This window comes from Chroicocephalus ridibundus, chromosome 3 (genome assembly GCF_963924245.1).
Source record: "Chroicocephalus ridibundus chromosome 3, bChrRid1.1, whole genome shotgun sequence".
Classification (NCBI taxonomy): domain Eukaryota; kingdom Metazoa; phylum Chordata; class Aves; order Charadriiformes; family Laridae; genus Chroicocephalus; species Chroicocephalus ridibundus.
The window spans coordinates 121,090,801-121,107,040 of NC_086286.1; the positions used below are offsets into that span (position 1 = coordinate 121,090,801).

The following is a 16,240-nucleotide window of genomic DNA, read 5'->3' on the forward strand; positions in this document are numbered from 1 at the left end:
ATAATTTACAGCAAAATGGAAATAGCCTAAAAAAGAACAAAGGAAGGAAGTATTTTCTGCTTTTTTTTTTCCCTTCGTGAAGAAACATGCAAATGCAGGTAACAAAGATTTAACTTGTTACGAGGATGTTGTGTGAAGAGAAAATGAAGAACCTAAATAATGAATTTAAGTGTTACATGCCTACCTTGTATCTAGCTCGATATTTTAGAACAAATGACATATTGGGGCTAAGGGACTAAGCAGTCCACCTCTATTTTGAAGCCAGTCTGGCCTCAGCCTTTAAGAGACCCCTTGGAGCCTAAACCTTCAGAGAGTTTTCAACAAGGCCTGTTAAGTCCACAATTTCAGTTTGGCGTTGAAGGTCCGTTTTTAAGAAAAAATTTTAATGCCTTGTTCTTTCAGGATTTTGCAGATTTGCTGTTATTATTCTTGTCAGATGATGTTGCGCAGGATTTGCATATTAGTACTTGATGGGGTAGTTTGCAGTGGCTGTCCAGTACCCGCCAAGTCACCCTGTCAATAGCAGAGCTCTTAGAATCAGTCAGTTCAAACTGATCATTTGAATTGTGCATATAATAGATTAGTCATTGTCTTCCCAAGAGGAGCACATCACCACTGAGTGCTCCTGTGCTTGTTGGTTTGTTTAAACCCCCTGCTCTCAGCCTTTCTCACTGTTGAAAGAACTCATACTTCAAAATTTAATTATTTTTTTTTTTTTCTGGTGCGGAGCATGTTTGCAAGACTATTTTCCTGGTGGGCAGAGTGGTGGTGGTGGTGAACTTGTACTGCCCAGGTAATGGTGTTGCCTCCAGGGCCTTTGAGGGTGACAGCAGCTCTTTCCACAGTGTGCTTACTGGGTCAGGCATGGGTTTTGTGTCATCTCACGTCAAGGTGACTGGTGTGGTTATAAATTCATATAAACAGTTGAGACAACGGTGCATCTCTGCAAAAGGATAGAGCTGGTATTTTTAGACCTTGGGTGAAAACAGCCCCAGAAACCTTCACCTGATGGAGCACTTCACTGTGGGGTGAGGCGGGCCCCTGTGAGGGGACGGGCAGGGCAGGCGCTATGGCAGCCGTTCCCTGGACGCTCAGGCTGGATATTAGCAGGCTTCCAGTGCAATAAAACCGAGGTTTTTACCTCACGGACGGCTCCCGCGGCAGCCCTCACAGGAAAGAGCGGCGTCGCGGCTGTCGCCGCCGGGAGCTGCCCCGCACCTCTCCACAGTGGAAGCGGCATGGAGGGACGGAGGGTGAAGGGGTGTTCCCGCCGCCCACGGGGGACTCGGTTCCCCGGGGCGGGGAGAGGGCTCCTCTGGCGGGGAATACCCTCTCCCGAGCCTGGAGGGCAGCGATAGCGCCTCTGCCCCTCCAGGGTGGTGGTGTTGGGGGAGGAGGTCGGCACCCGCTCTCCCTCTCCGTCCCTCCGCCGCCCCGCCCCGGGCTCGCAGGTGTTGGACGGGGGTGGGCTGTCCGCTCTGCCATGGCGGGGGCTGCCGAGGACATCCCGCAGCGCCCGGAGGAGGAGGTAAGGGGCTGGGGAGGGGGAAAGGCGGCTTGAGGAGCCCCTCGGCCGCAGTCCCGTGCTGAGAGCGGGGCTGAGGTCCCGCTCCGGCGCGCTGGGTTTTTTCTTATTCAATTTCCATTGCCGGTAGGTTACGGGGAAGGGGGCTGAGCGCCCTCGGGGGTTTGGGGCAGCCTGAAGTTGTTGCTGCCGTGTCTTCTGTGGCGCCTCTTGCGCGGTCACGTACCTGAAATAGCTCTTAAATCTTTACCGCCACCCCCCTTCTCTCCCACCAAGAAACTCCCTGTAACTCTGATATTCTCCCTCGAGTGCACTGTATGGTGTTTAATCTCCGCTTTGGTGGCAGGAGAAAGCTCTTTCTTTGGGCTGTCTCCGACCAAGGCAGACGGGGTATCGGCGGCAGGAGAGGGCAGGGCGGGAGGGTGGCTCTCCTCAGGAAGCCTCATCGACTCCTCGCTGCCAGGTGGAGTTGCCAGTGAGAGAGTATCTAAACGAGATATAGACCTCTATAGACTCGGCCCTTGCCGATACAGGAGTGGGGAGGCGGGTGAGTGAGGACCCCCCTCACCTCCTTTTGAGGGGGGTGTCTGGAAATTCCCCCCGTTGAGGGGACATTGGTAAAACTGGGAAGGGGCAGCTTCAAAACGGCGGGGCCGAGGTTGCCTTTCATGATGTGGTGGAGGGCGTTCAAGCCAGGGAGCTCATCGGACGTTGTGGGCACGTGCTGTTCTGGCTTGAATGTTTGTGTTCAGAAAGCCTCTGGGTGAATTCACATGAGAAATCTGAAGGTTTTAAGCAGAGATACGCCATCTTGGGCCAACAGGGCCCCTTGGCTCTACGTTGCCGGCAGCTGGAAGAATATCCTGGGAAAGCACTGCTGTATCCTGCCTTTTTTGTGTGCCCTTTCTAGGTGTCTGCAGCCAAGCCCTGCTCCTGTTATTTCTGCCACTCAGGGGTGGGCTGATGTCGCTAAGAAAATTGAAAACAGTCCTCAAGATACTTGGTGTGAGGGACTTGGGATCCCACCTGTGACTGTCACACTCATGCTTTTAAGAGGCAGTTGTATGGTCACTCACAGAACAGAAACATTACCCCTATTAATTCTACATTGAGAGAAAAGCTGACTCAAAAGCTGCTCCTCGTTAGCGACATTTTCATTGTTTCTCAGATAAACCTAGGCTAGCGTTTATCTTTGAGTCACAGGTTTTGCTCTCTCTTCTTACTGCTTTTAAATTACTTGTTGGTTCAGTTCTGGACCCGACTGATAAAGAATAGCTTAGGACAAAATGCCTGTAGTGTTCATGCAATATCTTTACACAGTTGCAAAGAGTTGTTTTCAATGTGCGTAAATACTTTATTTAGAAATAAGATGATCTGGTACAAACGCTGTATTCAATTTCTGTTCTGTTGGGGAATGGAAAACTTACAAGCAATGAAAAGTATGGTTTCAACTTAAAAGAGAATTAAAAATAATGGAACTACAGCGTATGAGATGCATTAATTTTCTGTAACAATGTTTAAACTTACTCTTCATTTTAAGGAGAAAAATAAAATCTTTCCGCTATTATGCTTTCTTAGTTTACCTTGAAACACAATTAACTTTGATATGACAGGGACATATATAAGTAAAAAATTGTCAATCTGAGAACCAAAAAAAATAAATTAGAACTTCGTTTGACCTTCCTTTCTCTTACCTCCCACCCCATCCTCTCAGCTTTCTTCTAAAACTTGTAGAACCAATTTTGATGTTGACATTCAACTACACCACAGGGGTCTCTAAACAAAATTTTCATTGTAAATACTTTGTATTTTATTCATTATTTGACCGCTGCCTGCACATTGAGATCTCTAGTGATTTTTTGGAGTACCTTAAACTCACTGACAAACAAATGCAAGTGAAAAAACTGTCACTGGTTTTCGCAGAAATGAAGCAATTTCTGTTGCTTGAGGAAGCAATGCAGCAGGGAAATTCAGCCTTAAGAGAAAAAGCTTGTTAGTTGCCCACAGCCAATGCACTGCCATTGGGCCCACTGCTCTGCACAAGCGCGATGTTATTCTTTTCAAGGCAGCTTATGGTGTCATTTATTAGCACCATCATGTAAACCCAACCAAGGCTGGGGGACTTACTGCTCTAGATCCTTCAACGGGCAGCTGCCACATCCATCTTTTCTACTCTCAACTGTAAGCCCAGGAAGTTAGAAAGAAAGAAATGTTTCAGCTTTACTGGTGCAGAGACCTAACTTCATTTTTACTGCTGTCTCAGAGGATACTGAGGTAGAAAATGTAGGGATTAACATATAACTTCAATATGGAGAGTCAAAATAGATTATGGGCTGTTTCTTTTGGAAATAGACACCACAGTGTAGAGTCTGAATGATTATTTCTCAGCAGGCAGAAACTCAGGGGCACTGGGTGAAATTACCAGGCAGCAGATCTACAATTAACACAGTGACATTTCCTTTCATGGTACGTGTCATTCACATGTAGAGCTGCTGTGGCATATTATGGCTTAATGTATGAATGAGTTACGAAAGTAATTAGGCAAAATAAAAGGAAAACAGGTATTGAACAGTAATGTCCATTCCGGGAAGTTCATGAACTGCTGATTCCCTGCATTTCTGTGACTGACTGTGCAGGATGCCTCTGTCTGTTATGTCTATCTGACAGCTTGTAATATTCTGAAAATAACACTCATAAACAAAATTTAGTGAAAACTTAACTACTGCTATGGCCCAAGTATTTATTTTGCTTCAAGGTGATCTGGAAGTGTGGTTCAGAAAATAGTTGAGCATCATCCTGGGAGTGTGTGGAATCACAGTGAGACTTTTAAAAAACCACATATTAAGATTGTAAATTTTCAAAGCATGAAACTGATGTAAAGACAGGAGTACTGTCTACAGTCTGTAAGTTTAGGTCTTGGTTGACTGTTTCCCATACCACAGCTTTAATTAGATTAATTATTAAGAACTTAACATCCTTTGTGTTATAAAAATATTTTGGAATAATGTGTATTATATAGAGGCATTCACTTTTTCTGTGTTGTTATGGCCTTAGCTATTGAAAGGACAAGGGGCAATGTTCTTAAATTGAAAGAAGGACATCATAAAGAAGAAATTTTTATGATGAGGGTGGTGAGGCACTGCAACAGGTTGCCCAGAGAAGCTGTGGATGCCCCGTCCCTGGAGGTGTTCAAGGCCAACTTGGATGGAGCTTTGAGCAACCTGGTCTAGTGGGAAGTGTTCCTGCCCGTGGCAGGGGGTTGGACTAAATGGTCTTTAAGGTCCCTTCCAACCCAAACCATTCTGTGATTCTATGGCAGCTACTAGGGAAAATAAGTGGGAAAGGTGGGAAAGCAGCCTTATGGATCTAAAAGGTTTTTCTCAGCTTATTTTAGGGGTGGAATGGGATACAGGATTTACGTAGCAGTGGTTTATGTCTCTTGATTTCAGCTGGAAGTCATCTTGCCAATGCTTGGAGATCAGAAGGGAAGTTACCAAAGGAAAATAAACTTTTAAATTAATTTATTTTCTGGGAGGATGGAGATGAGGCTACGAGAAGGGACTGATTACAAAATAAAACAGCGTGGTAAGGTTTAAAAGCACACAGCTCCTGGAGCAAAGCTCAGGAGGTTTGTGTTGTGAGTCAAGCAAACAAGATTCTATAGACCCCATGAGTCTAGTAAAGCTCACATTTAATAGGACTTATGTATGAAAAATGGAGAGTTACATTGTACAGCAGATATGTACATAGTCTGTTTGTTTCGTTTAAAATCTGTTATAAAATTAAACAGCATACTGTCCTGATGAAGTCTGTAATTTTTTTTTCCTGGAAAGAAGAAAATTGCCAATGTGGAGTACACTTGAGGCCTGCTGTAACAATACCATTTTGCAGCTCGTGCCCTGACACTGTCCGCTTTACTCAGGGGTAGCAACAGGATGCCACTCCATCTTTCTCTGTGGAAACAAAAAGGAAAGAGTCCCAATACTCGTGCTTGCTTGTTCACACCCACTCAGATAAAACAGTTCAAAAGAAAATGATTCGATGATGAAAGGCTCTGTCTAGAAGTCTAAAATATATCAAAACTCTGTTAGGTAGTAAAGATGCTGGTTCTTAGTAAATTTAAAAATATTCGGAAATTAGGTAACGTATCAGAATGTTATTGTTGTGGTGGATCTCGTTACCATATCCCTATTTTTATCCTGATCTAATGTAAGAATTAAGGGCTTGTGTAGTCAGTTCATAGAGAGGGCAGACCCAGGATTAATATTGTTGCTCCTGTTCATGTTTCCTGGTTCCTGCTGACAGCAATCTTTAAAGAGGGATTGCAAGCTTAAAAGTCTAAAGTTGGGTTGGATGTGTTGACCCTTTGAAAGGAATGCAAGATTAATGAAGAGTCATTTTCTTCCTGTATTTTTAATTTTATGGCATGAAATTAAGTCTGGAGATTTTTTAAGGCTTTTTTAAAGTTCTCCATTAGAATTTCTATTAGACTTGGTACATTTTTTTGTCTTTTAATTACTGTTATGAAACCTTATTTTCAGCCTTTATCTTACTCTTATTTGGCAATTCTATTAGAGAATATTCTTGGATGCTTACTGTACTTTTCAAACATCAAAAGGCAAATGAGAGAGCACAGTTTTGCAACATTTTTTAAACACGCCTAGGGTGGCTTAAGAGTCCTTCCTAAAGAGGACTCGGGCCCCAAAATCACTTTCCCTATTTTACCAACTTTCACAAAAGATACACAGAAGTCAGGTCAAAAGGAAGATATACAAAGTCAAGTGACTTTGCCAGGGTCACACGAGCATTTTGTGACAAAGTAAGGAGGGAACGAATCACAAATGTTTGGGACTCCAGAACTTTCCTTGTATGAATGTTGTCTAATTACTATGGTATGATAATATGTATCAATTACTGTGGTCTGAAAGATTAATATAAGAAATTATTTTTAAAGGTAAATAGTGTTCAACCTTAAAAAAAAACCCCTGAGTTAAACATTTATAGACAAAACTAAGCTCAGAAAATAGTGTAAAGACATTTGCACTTCTTTGCTGCTTCTTGCTTGTTTGTAGACTTGTTCTTTTTTAATAGCCTGTGAGAAGCAAGTAGGTAAGCCTAGATTCCCTTGTAGGAACACTGTAATCTGTTTTTAGGGGCTGAATTAAGGAACAAAACCATTAAAAATCAAAGCAATGAGCATCCAAATGCCTGTTGATGATAGGCGTTGAGGGCATATGGATTTATTAGTGGAATACCTGTGAAGCAAATGCCCAAATTTGGTGTTAACCTTAGACTTTAACCTTATGAATTCTGTAGCTTTTAACTTGTGTATCTTGATTTCTTTCATCATTTGTTCTGCTTCATGTTGAACAGGAACACAGGCTCTCGATTTGCGGCAAATTATGCTATGCAATAGGAGGTGCCCCAAATCAAGTGGCAGGAAGTGCCGCTGCTTTCTTCCTACAGATCTACCTGCTGGATATAGCCCATGTAAGTAGCACAAGAAACCTTTACAGATTGCAGTTTTACCTCAACGCTGATGTTGTCAACAATGTCCCTGGAATGATAAAAGGTGAATTAGCTAACAAAGCTTTTAAATTGTCTTGTTATCATTTCCTCTAGCTGTTCAGCATTCTGGAAACTGCATAAGCTTGTTCAGAAATAGTTGGGGCTTTTTTCTTTTTTCACTAATTTCCTTTCTGTCTTGAAGTGGCCATTGCTTGCTTTTAGTTTGCAATCATTAGAAGAGCTTTAGGCACTGTAAAGCTCACACACTTGCAGACACAAGAAAAAGGAGTGTCAAGAGTCAGAGAGTGTAAGATATGAGGCATCTGAAACATTAATAGCACCATGTTGAGGTTGTGAAGTTTTGTTCATTTGGTTTAGTTAAAAATCATTGCAGTTGCATCCAGTAGTCAACATAATTTCACATAAATTTGATTTGGTTTGTCTAGGATAATTTCGTTGCAAAGAAACCTGAATGATCCTTCCTGAAGGTTCTTTGCTTCCAGTCTGTGGCTTTCTGGTGCAGAAACTGACCTGGTAAAACAAAGCAGTAAGAGTCATCCCATTCATCTGACTTTCAGCTGCTCCGGCTAGATTTCAGGACAGCAGAGAAACAAAGAAAATCAATTCACAAGCATTTTTTACTGTTTTGGCTTGTCTTGTATGTCTGCATGGTAACTAGGTGGGACAAATAAAGGATAGAAAAAAGGATTTTAGGGAGATGAGGCCAAATTGCATTGACTGTGAGAACAGCTGTAGCTGAAACTATGTGAGTGGCTTTCAGCACTGATGACTGTTTTTATTTTCTGTAAAGAACAGGAGGTTCTGGATCAGATATCATTATCCACTTGATGTTTAAGATGTAGAAAGACGGAATATCATGACTTGGGGAATGGAGGTGGGCAAAAGATTGGGTTTATGGTTTTCCTATAGAAGTCTGATATCAGAAGCTGAGGTGTGACTTACTTGATAAAATTGACAACACAGTAAGACTGGCATGTAAAACTGAAATCCTGAGTGTCTTGTTGAGACCAAAGTCACAAGATCTAGAAGAGGGGCCAGTGCTGGACAGCAGTGTCAAAGATGTCAAGTGATGGTGTGGAGTCTGAGGAGTTGGAGGTGGAACAGGTGGCTTGGAGATGCGGCAGGGAGGGGGATGCAGCCCTGACTACAGCCATTTCACACTTACATCAAGGACGGCAATAGAAGCCATTGGAGATGATGAAGCATGAACTGAATGAGAAAGATGCTAATACAATTTTCCCAGGGTGCTTATAAATATGGCAGTTTTCCTACTTTCTGCTTATCACAGAATTTGAAAATTCTTGAAGCTAGGGATTGTTTATTCTTTATGCATTTGTGTAGAGGGTCCAGAAAGCTGGGATACCATACTTGCATCTTTGGGCACTACCTAAATAAATGACATAGTAATTATTATTTTGTTAACAAGGTCCTACTGAAACCCAGTAATTTTGCTAAATATTTGTAATGATACACTTAGTACTTCATTAAGGGGCTTAATTATTTGTTCCTTGATGGTTTAGTTTGTTCTCTGAAGTAATCCTGCAGGGACAGGACTTATTTCAAGGCCTGATAAACAGCTCTGAAAACCTGTGGGGTTTTGCACAATTTTCAGGGGAGAGCATGTAATTTTACAGTCACTACCTGGATTTAATTCTTGCCCACTTAGAGGGAAGAACTGTTTTAGTTCTTTGAGGGATTGTGAAACTTGCTAGATGTGATCTTTCATCCATAATCCAGAGCCTTTCTAAGAAAATTACTTTTGTATTCACTTTCTGTAGCTTACAGTTTTTCCATTTGAATTCCATGTTCCACCTAAATTACCTGTATAAACTACAGACATATACATGTAACTCCAAACCACACAGGATCCTTCAGTCAAATTACTACAAAACACAAAACCCTCTGATAATAGGATCCTCATCTTTATTCCTTTTGAGATGGGTGAATTTAGCATATTTTATCTTGTATTTTATTAATACTGAGAAGTTTCTGGCATTGGTGCTGACAGACACTAAATTTAGGTGGCTAAGAAAATGCAGCCAAGGGATGTATAAGCCTATACCAATAATGAAGACAGTGTGACTACATAGACTCCATTCCTAACATGAGAGAGGTTTAATTTTCCTTAAGGCTTTCTTCCACCTCTGTTTATCTAATATCCACTTTCTTTCAGTCTATTCAAGTTACCTGAACAAAATACTAATGCGGAACCTACCTAATTTGAAGTTTTCTGTCCCTTTGTCCCTCATAACTGCAGTATTTCCACCCCTGTATCATTCTGACTGCTATTTTGTTCCTGTTTTGGCTGACTTGTCTCTTGAGAAGCAGTAATGACTTCTGAGCAGTTACAGTGCAGCCCCCACAGCAAGCCTGCCTCAGGGTTGGTGGACTCCTTGCCATCCTGGCTGTGGGAGGGCACAAGTCGGCAAAGGTGGATGAGGTGAACATCAGCAAACTGCTGTGGGACACGGCCCAGTGCTCATCCCAGCCTTGTCCAACAGTGCAGCGATGGGATGCTTGGAGAGCCACTGTCATTTCCTGCTGGAGACTGCCATTCCAAATCCTTCCCCCTTCATAAGCTTTCTAGGGTGGAGTATGCGTCTCAGAGCTGGTGGTGTCAGGAAGATTGGCTGCCCCGGCAATTTCACCTAATTTGGGCTAAAGTTTAACAGGTGTGATTACAAAAGTGCATAGCATCTGCCTTTTACAAAGGTCATCCAGGACATTCAGAGATTATTGCTTCCTTCTTTCACTCTGAGGGCATACCTACCACAAATTTTGCAGGCAGGGGACCTGCACCAGCTGAAAGCCATGTGATGCCGCCTCCTAAGGCCATAAGCTCTGCAGGAAAGCAGGGGATACTAGCTGAAGCTTGGTGTTATATCAGCTGCATTTGCCAGGCTTCCCGCTGCATTGGAGCACTGATAGCACAAAGAAGCATATAGATGAAGGGGTTTTGTCTGCTGTCGCTGTTTAAGCCACATAGGCTGTTTCAACAGTCTCTCTCTCTCTTTGATAATTGATTTGAGGGACATTCACGTTTATATAGATCTCAATGACTTTTTTAGGCCTATAGTTTCAGTGGCATGAACTGAGCACTTGGAAAAGAACCCACTTTTTTTAACCATTGCGTGATATGATTTCCCAGTCTCTCTACAGATATATGTGAAAAATAACTACATTGCCTGGGATAAACTGTTTTTCAGTATGGACACTTAAGTATGGTCCTCCTGGGTTAACTTCAAAGGCTATTTCTACTTGGCCATTTTATTCTTATGTAATCTGTAGGCATTTTTCAAGTGAGATTTGTTGGACATGTGCTGGCAACTTCGATTTGAACAGATGTGCCTTATGCAGTTCACTTGTCACAGTTCAGTTTTGAGTGGATAACATCTGCTGTGCTTACAACGTCTTCCTCAGACACATGCCACCAGTTGGCAGCCTTGTTGGTAATCTCAGGAGATGACAAAACACGGCTGCATGTAAACAGCTCCCTCTACTTTTTCCTAGATCAGGTCAAGATAAAAATGTAGGGAAATGGGGCTGTGTGGGGAACAAAGTGAGAGAATAATTAGAAGGACTCTTCAGGTTTTATGACTAAAACAAGGACTTTAGTCTACTATTTGACTATCTGAGTCCTGTTCCTAGTCCTGAACACATTCGTAATCTCTCCTTCCTTGCACTTTTCCCCTCTAATCCCTTCTTGCATAGTGCCTGTTCCAATGTCTCATTTATTTGCTACGGGTAACCAAGAGTAATTTCTATGACAGCAGCAGACATGTTTTGTAAATGAACTATCATTATTCTTTAAAACAGTGAGGGTTTTTTTCTGGAAAGTTGCTTTATGCTGTTTCATTGTATTGTGAAACAATGGCTCTTGTTTACAGTATTCTGTCTGTACTTTCAGATTACTCCGTTTCATGCCTCTTTGGTGCTGTTCATTGGCAAAGCCTCAGGTGCAGTTACTGATCCCGTTGCTGGCTTTTTTATTAGCAAAAGTAGATGGACAAAAATTGGGCGGCTCATGCCTTGGTAAGCATAGATGTGTACATATATTTACAGATATATATATGTATATATATGAATATTGTGTGTATGTGTGTGTTGTGATCATACCTCAGTGAATTAGACTCATTTTTCTTTGCCTGTTTCCCAGACAACAGTGATATTGTATTCATTTTACATATATAAAATAAAAAAGAAAAAAAATGCCTGTCACGTATTTCCCTTTACATTGTTCACCCGTGAAAACATAGAAGAGATTTTCTGCCACTGGAGACACAAATAAAGCCAAGACACTGCGTTGTTAACAAAGCCAGAAGCTCAGATCTGAAACCTTCTTGAATTTGTGGCTGAATTTGCAACTTTGTCTAGATTCCATTAGTTTGGCTTCACTCCTCCACAAAGTTGGAAGTTGTTTCTACTTGTGTCCTAGTATGCCTTCACTTCTCACATCAGCCTTCCAGGAGCTCCGTCAATGATAATTCTCTAGGCCTTTCAATTCAGTAAAGGATGTGTGCATACATGTGGAACAGATGTGACACCATGGCATTGACAGGCTCAACAACCAGCACTGTCCTGACACTCTGTTACATTCTTCCTAGCAGCAGTCATCGTGCTTCCCTTACTTCCCCATAATCAAAATACTTATAGAATTTTCGTGGTTGGAAGGGACCTTTGAGATCATCGAGTCCAACCATACACATACAAAAAAACCCCTTACAATCTCTGTCACTAGAGCATGCCCTGAAGTGCCAAATCTATACATTTCTTAAATACCTCTAGAGATGGTGACTCAACCCCCTCCCTGGGCAGGCTGTGCCAGTGCCTGACCACTCTTTCAGTAAAGTAGTTCTTCCTAATATCTAATCTAAACCACCCCTGCCGCAACTTCAGACCATTTCCTCTGGTCCTGTCATTATTCACTTAATTAAAAAATCACCATGACTTTTATAACAAATAAGATACTGTAAGATTTTGATCAGCATTTTTAAAGGGACAGTGTGATGCCTCGCTTTGACATACTTAGCCCTTGTATGCACTCTAGCTAGTACACTCATACATGTGCTGTCCATGTGCTATAAGGAGAAGGTAGAAGAATTAACGTTACTCGTATAGGAAGGAGATTGACAGGTGTGAAGCAAGAAATTGAAAAGGATTGGTCTGTATTAGAGCAACCCAAGCTTATCTATGCCATAGAGCATTTATTTGTTGGGGTTTTTATATTTTGGAAGTCAAGGGAAGACCGAGTAGTTTGTGAAATAGAGCAGTGATGAAAGACTGCCTATCTCATGCATTATAAAGATGTAATGTAAACTATTTTGTATTATTAATTTTGAATTCATGTAACCCCCCAACTTGATTCATAACAAAAATCTAAGAGTAAACGTGGTATCCTGAGCAAAGAAGTTGAATTTTCATGGAAAATAAGACCATTTTTTTAGCTCTTGCGGTCACGTGGTTTTAGGGCTACAGAAACTTGTCTGTGGGCAGCTTATATCGACAAAGAATAGAAGGCAAGTACATGTTGGAAGAAGGCTGAGATCAGCTGCTCTTGGCCCCAGCAAGAACAAGGCCTTTAGGTCAAAGTTAAGCTTTTTGTCAAGAGCCCTATGCGAAGAGAGAAGCTTGCTGTGGTTTCTCTTTCCAGGGTTTGATTTGTGGCCAGGTAAATGGAGTGCTTTTTAATGAGCACTGAATTAACGGAGTGACGGAGTTATTAAAAGAAAAAATCTACATTTTTATACATATGCTGTTAGATGTAGTCTGATGTCTTGTTTTTCAGTTCTCTGAAAATACTGCAAATACATGTGGTTAGTGTTAAATCAATGTTAGAGTAATTCCCATCCTAGCACAAGCATTAACTTATCAACCCCTTGCACTGTAAACCAACTTCTGTACAACGCAAGTTGCACAGGAAAAGTGCTTATCTAACCCTTTAATATGCGTTCATCAAACAACTGCTTTGTTTCCAGAAGAATTTTGTCTGGGTTTTTTTTTGTAATGGTAGTTTTTTTCAAGGGAGTTTTGTTCCTGCACTGTGGAGGTCAGACTGTATTTACACAAAGCAAAAAAAATGGGTCTTCCATTAGCAAAAAATAAGTATTTTGATACTATTCTGACTTCTTAAGTAACTAGAGTGAAGCAATGGAATTGGCTCAGTCAGAAAAGCTTGCCAGCAAAGCAAGAGCATTAGTAAAGAAGGTGAATGTTTAACTATAGCTTAACACCATACTCAGTATAATAAGAAGTCACCCATCACTATTGATCTCTTTTATGCAATGTGTTTAAAAGGCATAAGCGGACATTGACTTGATGAAATACACAAACCTGGTCAAATATTCTGTCAAAGCAGATAACAGTAGACAATGAGATATTCAGCGACTTCAGCAAGGCTCTGAAAACTCACTGACAATAACAAGGAAAGGAAAATATAGAAAGAGGATGGAAGGAGGGAAGAATTCTAAGAGGGTTATTGCTGAAAAGTTGCATGAAAAACTGGCTGTGAAAATATTTTACTGTGGTGACTCTATCTGGCCAGCAGTCTGGAAGATCTCGCTCTTTTGGAGAGGAAAGCAGATTCGCTGAGATGTGTCAGGATTTTGCCCTTATTTGTGTTTTCCGTTGCTGACCAGCTGCGGGTGGCCTGGGGACTGGAGGACAGAGAATACCAGAATCTGGCACTTTCCTTGTAAATGCTCAGCTCCCAGTGATGCTGTCCATCCCAAAGAGCAGTGTGGGAAAGCCATTGTTTCACTAAACTATTTACCCACATTACTCTTTTGTATTCAAGGTTTTCAGTTCATGATTGCAAAATAATCAGCTGACCCCCAATGTCAGTAGTGCTGTTGTGAAGGGATTAATCTGTTTTCTGTTTTACATGTTTGGATATTTTTTGTTGTGTTCTTGGACATTTAATTACATTGTTTAATGTCCTATTTACAAGAATACGGGAGAGCCCCAATGGTGCTGCACTCAGACTTTTAGGAAATAGTAGCATCTGACCAATTCTTCCATATCATGGAGTTTGACAAGTGTTGTTTGCCTGAAATAGTTTTTAGACTAATGTAATTAATTGCTGTGTAGCGGCAATGTCTGGAATTTCAGTTTCTGTCGTCGTTTTTTTCAAGCCACCTTCCTCACCACAAGATGATCCTTTTGTGTTTGAAGTGATTAGGAGTTTTGCTGTTGAGTCAAATGAAGCAAATTATCATATACCCAAGTAGATGCAGACTGTAGGAACTTTTGCAGTGGGCTGTCCATTAACTTTTATGCTGTTTTCAGCTTTTTTAAGTGTATCAACATATTTGCACTTGCTTGAAGTAGCAATGAAGAGGCTAAGTTGAGAGGAAAACTGAAGGCATTAAAATTGGAAGAGGGAATCCTTGGCAATAAGCAGGCTCATGTAAAAATTGCTGAAGTATGTGAAGACATGTGACAATAGAACTTAGTTTTCAGTGGTTCTTTCTAATAAGTGTGTAGTCTGAGACATGTACTAAGGAATGGCAGTGTAGGTATGCTATTACAGTGCATGTGCAATGAAATTGTGTCTGTTATGAGTGGGACGTGAACTTAAGTATAGCACTTTTCCTTCAGGTTTGCTGGGCTTTTTCCATTTTATGGAAGTACTTGTATATATTTTATATTAATCTGTGTATTTAATGCATGCTAACGTTTAATACTTAAAAACGTGGCATTATTGTAGTTAGAAAAATTGCACATAAAATAAATCACATTATATTGATTATTAGCAGGAAAAATCCATGTGCTTTTTGTTGAGATTGTTGACACATGTTAATCTTCTTTTCAGGATGCTGGCATGTACACCCTTCACAGTAGTGTCCTATTTTTTTATGTGGTACCTGCCTCCTTTTGTATCAGGAAGAGTTGCGTGGTACCTGACTTTCTACTGCCTTTTCCAAGCACTGACCACAGTAAGTAGATTATAGGTTGTGATGTTCTCAGCAGTAACTTGCTTGTTTTCTGTCTATATTAATGCATTCAGATTTAGTAAACTGAGATTTACCAAAACTTTGCATTTGATTTCAACTTCCAGTGAATTGAAGGGATAGGAAGATGTCCTTTTTATCAACCTCTCTGCTGGTTGATGGTTTCTGCCAATGCTTTCTCTGGCAAATGACCTGCTAATTCAGACATATTACCTCCAGTCCCTTTCATTGGCAGTGCCTTAGATACTCAACTCATTCTTGTACAGATCCACAGAGACATTTGGATTCCTAATTCCAGTTAGACATCTAACTTCTCATAACTTCTATGTTCAGGAGCAGATTAGGAGACCAAGTAGGTTTGTGGCTCTGGTTCTGGGTGTTTTGACTCAAGCTAGAAGGCAATGGAAAGTCAGGGTACCAGAGCTGAAATAGTACTGACAGTAGTCATCATGATATTTATGCCTGGATAGAAGAGTTTGAGCATGTGATTTTTTTTTTTAATACAGCCCAGAACTTGCAGTATTTATACAGAAGCCATCATTTCAGTGGATCCCAAAGAACTTCTCTGACACATTCCATGCTGTACACGTAGGGGTTGCATCACCCTGTTTTGCCTTGTAGCCAATATCAAGGTGAAACAAGGTATCTTCCATGCAAAGCAGTATCAGGCAGCAGATTAGGACTGGAAGTGAGACATCTGCGTTGCAATTTGGCAGGGCGTATCCCATCTGATTGAATATCACTGGATCATGTTTTGAAGAAGTGTTTCCCAGACATTTAAAATGTTTGTATTTCTTGTTTGACTTTGGCTTTTCTCCTGTTTACAGATCTGTTGGACCTGGGAATTCTGTATTCCAGTGTTAAGGTGGAATATTTTCTTAGGCCCTTTGTTTCCTCTGTAGAAAGATGGTCCAGGAGACATTCATAATGGCTTAAAATAATTTTTTTCCCTCTCTCTTTTGAAGGAAAAACACAGGTTTTTCATGACGGAGCTTTGAAAATGTATACACTTGCCGTGTTTGATGGAGGTGAACAGAAATGCATTCTGCACAAACAGAGTAGGATGCAGATTGTGAGACTCGGTTTGCTTGGCTACAGATCTCTGCGGTGGTGGAAACACCACAGAGAACTTGATTGTTCAAGCAGGTTCATGTCCCACTTAAACGTCACAACAGTCTGAGAGTTTGGCTTGTATGCTGTTCATAGATTTTTGAAGTTATTTTTATTTTAGTTCAAC

At 41.2% G+C, this 16,240-nt stretch overlaps 1 protein-coding gene across 5 annotated transcripts in view; it reads left to right on the plus strand.

The window, feature by feature from the left end:
• Positions 1 to 729: 729 nt before the first annotated feature.
• Positions 730 to 16,240, plus strand: part of MFSD2B (MFSD2 lysolipid transporter B, sphingolipid) — a 40,472-nt gene continuing 24,961 nt past the window's right edge. For 3 of the 5 annotated variants that reach the window (XM_063330567.1, XM_063330568.1, XM_063330570.1), the window contains exons 1-4: positions 730 to 1,528; positions 6,899 to 7,015; positions 10,962 to 11,086; positions 14,865 to 14,988. In XM_063330567.1, the coding sequence (XP_063186637.1) occupies positions 1,484 to 1,528; positions 6,899 to 7,015; positions 10,962 to 11,086; positions 14,865 to 14,988 (411 nt within the window). In that variant the 5' untranslated portion in view covers positions 730 to 1,483. Of the gene's footprint in view, positions 1,529 to 6,898; positions 7,016 to 10,961; positions 11,087 to 14,864; positions 14,989 to 16,240 lie in introns of those variants that run through there. The other 2 variants (XM_063330569.1, XM_063330571.1) reach the window with 2 other exon arrangements.